Here is a 2,944-nt window from a genome sequence, read left to right on the forward strand (position 1 = left end):
TACAGTAAAATTCTGTTTGGCATTGTTCTGGAATCTCATTGGGAAACACTGGCTAGCTTTAATTTGTACAGCGGGGCACTCCCTCTTCTTCACTGTAAATTCTCTCTTCGGTCTTCGCTCCCTCGTTTCAAAGAGGAAAAAAAAGAAGCTAACGATGGAGGGAGTTTGAAGCTTTGCATTGCTACAAATCCCACAAAAAAGGTCGGGTAAAATTACAAAAGAAAAAAAATCTAAAGAAAAATAAAACCTATAGCTAATGAATCGAGGATGCAATTCATCCATGAATTGGGTCCTTCTTTCCGTCGTCCGCTAGACGCAATCCGCCACCATGAACAATGTGTTCCCGACCTCTGCTTTGGCCACTTCTGCATGGCTTCTTTTGTCCTCGTCGACAATGCCGCCGACGTCAAAGCCGTCGCCGCGCCCGCCGGTGAGCTGGCGGGCACGCTTCGCCTGCTCCGCCCAGTCGGTGCCGAGCACGGCGCGCAGCATCAGCGCGGCGCAGACTAGCTGCGCGGCCAGCATGCCGCCCCACATCCCGCGGAAGTCCAGCCCGAGCGGCCAGAACGCCAGCGCCAGCGCCACGGGCATGCCCACGCCGTAGAACGCCGAGACGTTGATCCGCGCCGCCTTCTCGGGCCGCGCGCTGCCGCGCAGCACGCCGCACCCGGCCGTCTGCGGGCAGTTGCCCAGCTCGGCCAGTCCGAGCAGCGGCAGTGCCGCCGCCGCCAGCTTGAGGATGGCCTCGTCCGCCGTGAACATCCGCGCCCAGACACCCCGCACGGACACCGCGAACGCGCAGGCGACGAGGCCGAGCGCGGCGCCCAGGCCGAGCCCGACGCGCGCGACTTGGCGCGCGCGCTCCGGCCTCCCGGCGCCCAGCTCGTGGCCGACGCGTGTGGACACGGCGCAGCCGAGCGAATGCGGGAAGATGTATATGAGCGACGTGGTCTGGATGAGCACGCCCATCGCCGCCACCGCCGCCTTGGGGTCGATGAGCACGCCGCAGAGGAGCACCATGATCTCGTACCACCACCATTCCAAGCAGACGGACATGCAGCTGTGCACGCACAGCCTCACCAGGCTCCACCACTCCGCGGCGCCCTCCTCCTCGGCCGGCGGCGCCTCCGGCGCGCCGCCCTTCTTGGCGCTGTCGTCGTCATGGGCGCCGCCGTACATTCCGCGGAAGTAGATGTACGCCACGAGGAACAGCAGGAAGTTGAGGTTGGTCCAGGCCCCGCCGAGCGCGACGCCGCGGATGCCGAGGCCGAGGACGTTCACGAGGAGGAAGTTGATGGGCACGTGGAGGAGCAGCGCCGCGGCGGCGCCGTAGGTGAGCGGCAGCGTGACGGACTGCGCGCGCAGGTAGATGCGGATCGGGTGGAGGAAGCACTGCACCGCCAGGTCGGGGAGGCAGCACAGGATGTAGGCGTACGCCGTGGCGGCGATGTCGGGGTCCTGGCCCGTGGAGACGAGGACCCGGTGCATGGCCGCCCAGAGCATGCCGATGGGCACGGACGCGGCGAGGAGCAGCAGCGTCGTGCGGCGGAGCGCGGTGCCGAGGAGGTCCGTGCGCCCGGCCCCGAACGCCTGGCCGCAGACGGGGTCCATCCCGCCGGCGAGGCCGGAGAGGACGGAGTAGCCGGTGATGTTGGCGAAGCCGAGCGCGAGGGAGCCGCCGGCGAGGGGCAGCTGGCCGAGGCGACCGAGGAACACCATGGAAACCAGGGAGCGCATGTAGAAGAGGATCCCCGCGCCGACCATTGGCCCCGTGAGGCAGAGGATGGAGGCCACCTCAGCGAGGACGGTGCCGGGCGCCGGCTTCGGGCGGTCGTGCAGCTTGGGGTAGCCGTCGGCCGCCGAGAGGAGCGGCCGGTGGTGGCATTGCGCCGGCTCCGGGCAGTGGCACGTCGCCATGGCAGCAGTGCGCGGCCTGCGTGAAGTGTCTGCTCCTGCCGCGGCCTCTGGTTTGTTTGCTGCAGAGGGGCCAGCTCTGTGTGCTGTTGTGGTGGCAGGGAAGGGAGCTGGCACTGGCAGTGTATATATAGATGCTTGCCCGGCCTGACATTCTATCTTTTGGATTTTCCATGGGCCCAACGGAAAAATGGTTCCATTGTAAAACGAAGGAATTGCTCACTTGGCCCACAAGGCAGAGAAATCCAGCTAGGATGCAACAAAGACACGACAAAAATTCGAAACTTGTAGCCACTAGTAACGTGTGAAAATAGAGGTTTATTTTGTAGCGTTTCAATACGACCAAAGCATAATCTCAACTAATTCAGGCTGACTTGGTGATGTACCACGTGGAAATAAGAGGTTTGCGACGGTAGCAACAAAATTTGTCGACATTGTACTTCTCGAAGTCCCAAAGCTTCAAACTCATGCTACATGACGATGGAAGCTGCTCACTCCACGCTCCCCACACTCAGTCTCACGTAGGAAATAAAACCAATTAGCGGCACAATGTAAAGCACTAATCGAATGGGATAAACAGTATTCTCATGTAGACGTAGGTTTGCGCGGCCGCAGTTAACGTAGCAATCAATAAATATATTTAGCATGCATGATAAACCGGGTATTGTTTCTTCTTTCCGCACCCGGGTTTTTAGTCGCCCATCTACATGCAACGATTTACGTCCTTTCTCCTTTCTCTAGCCTATTGCGTCCACTTCTTCTCCGCTCCTCTGTAGCCGCCATCCCACGTGTTGTGGGCCTACCATGAGGAGGTAGGTCTTGGTGGCATCTTTCATGCTACCTTGCCCACCGCCTTCGTATCCATGATCAGCCTCATCTTGATATTATCTATCGGCCATCCTCCACCATCAGAATGATGCTTCCACCGACCATGTCGCCCTGACATCCCAATGCAATTGACAATGATTTGAATGTCGAAGCTTCCTCCTTACATGAAGCCTCTAGGGATGGGTAGGCATATGTCCCTTCC

At 60.0% G+C, this 2,944-nt stretch overlaps 1 protein-coding gene across 1 annotated transcript; it reads right to left on the minus strand.

Moving 5' to 3' along the window:
• Positions 1 to 2,025, minus strand: LOC117843117 (protein DETOXIFICATION 49). Its single transcript, XM_034723680.2, has one exon. It carries the CDS (start codon positions 1,915 to 1,917, stop codon positions 310 to 312), a length of 1,608 nt encoding a protein of 535 aa, XP_034579571.1. The 5' UTR covers positions 1,918 to 2,025; the 3' UTR covers positions 1 to 309.
• Positions 2,026 to 2,944: the final 919 nt, after the last annotated feature.

Source organism: Setaria viridis, chromosome 2 (assembly GCF_005286985.2).
Source record: "Setaria viridis chromosome 2, Setaria_viridis_v4.0, whole genome shotgun sequence".
NCBI classification, from domain to species: domain Eukaryota; kingdom Viridiplantae; phylum Streptophyta; class Magnoliopsida; order Poales; family Poaceae; genus Setaria; species Setaria viridis.

Coding starts and splice junctions, on each gene's coding strand:
- LOC117843117 (XM_034723680.2), bottom strand. CDS start 1,917: ATGGCGACGTGCCACTGCCCGGAGCCGGCGCAATGCCACCACCGGCCG.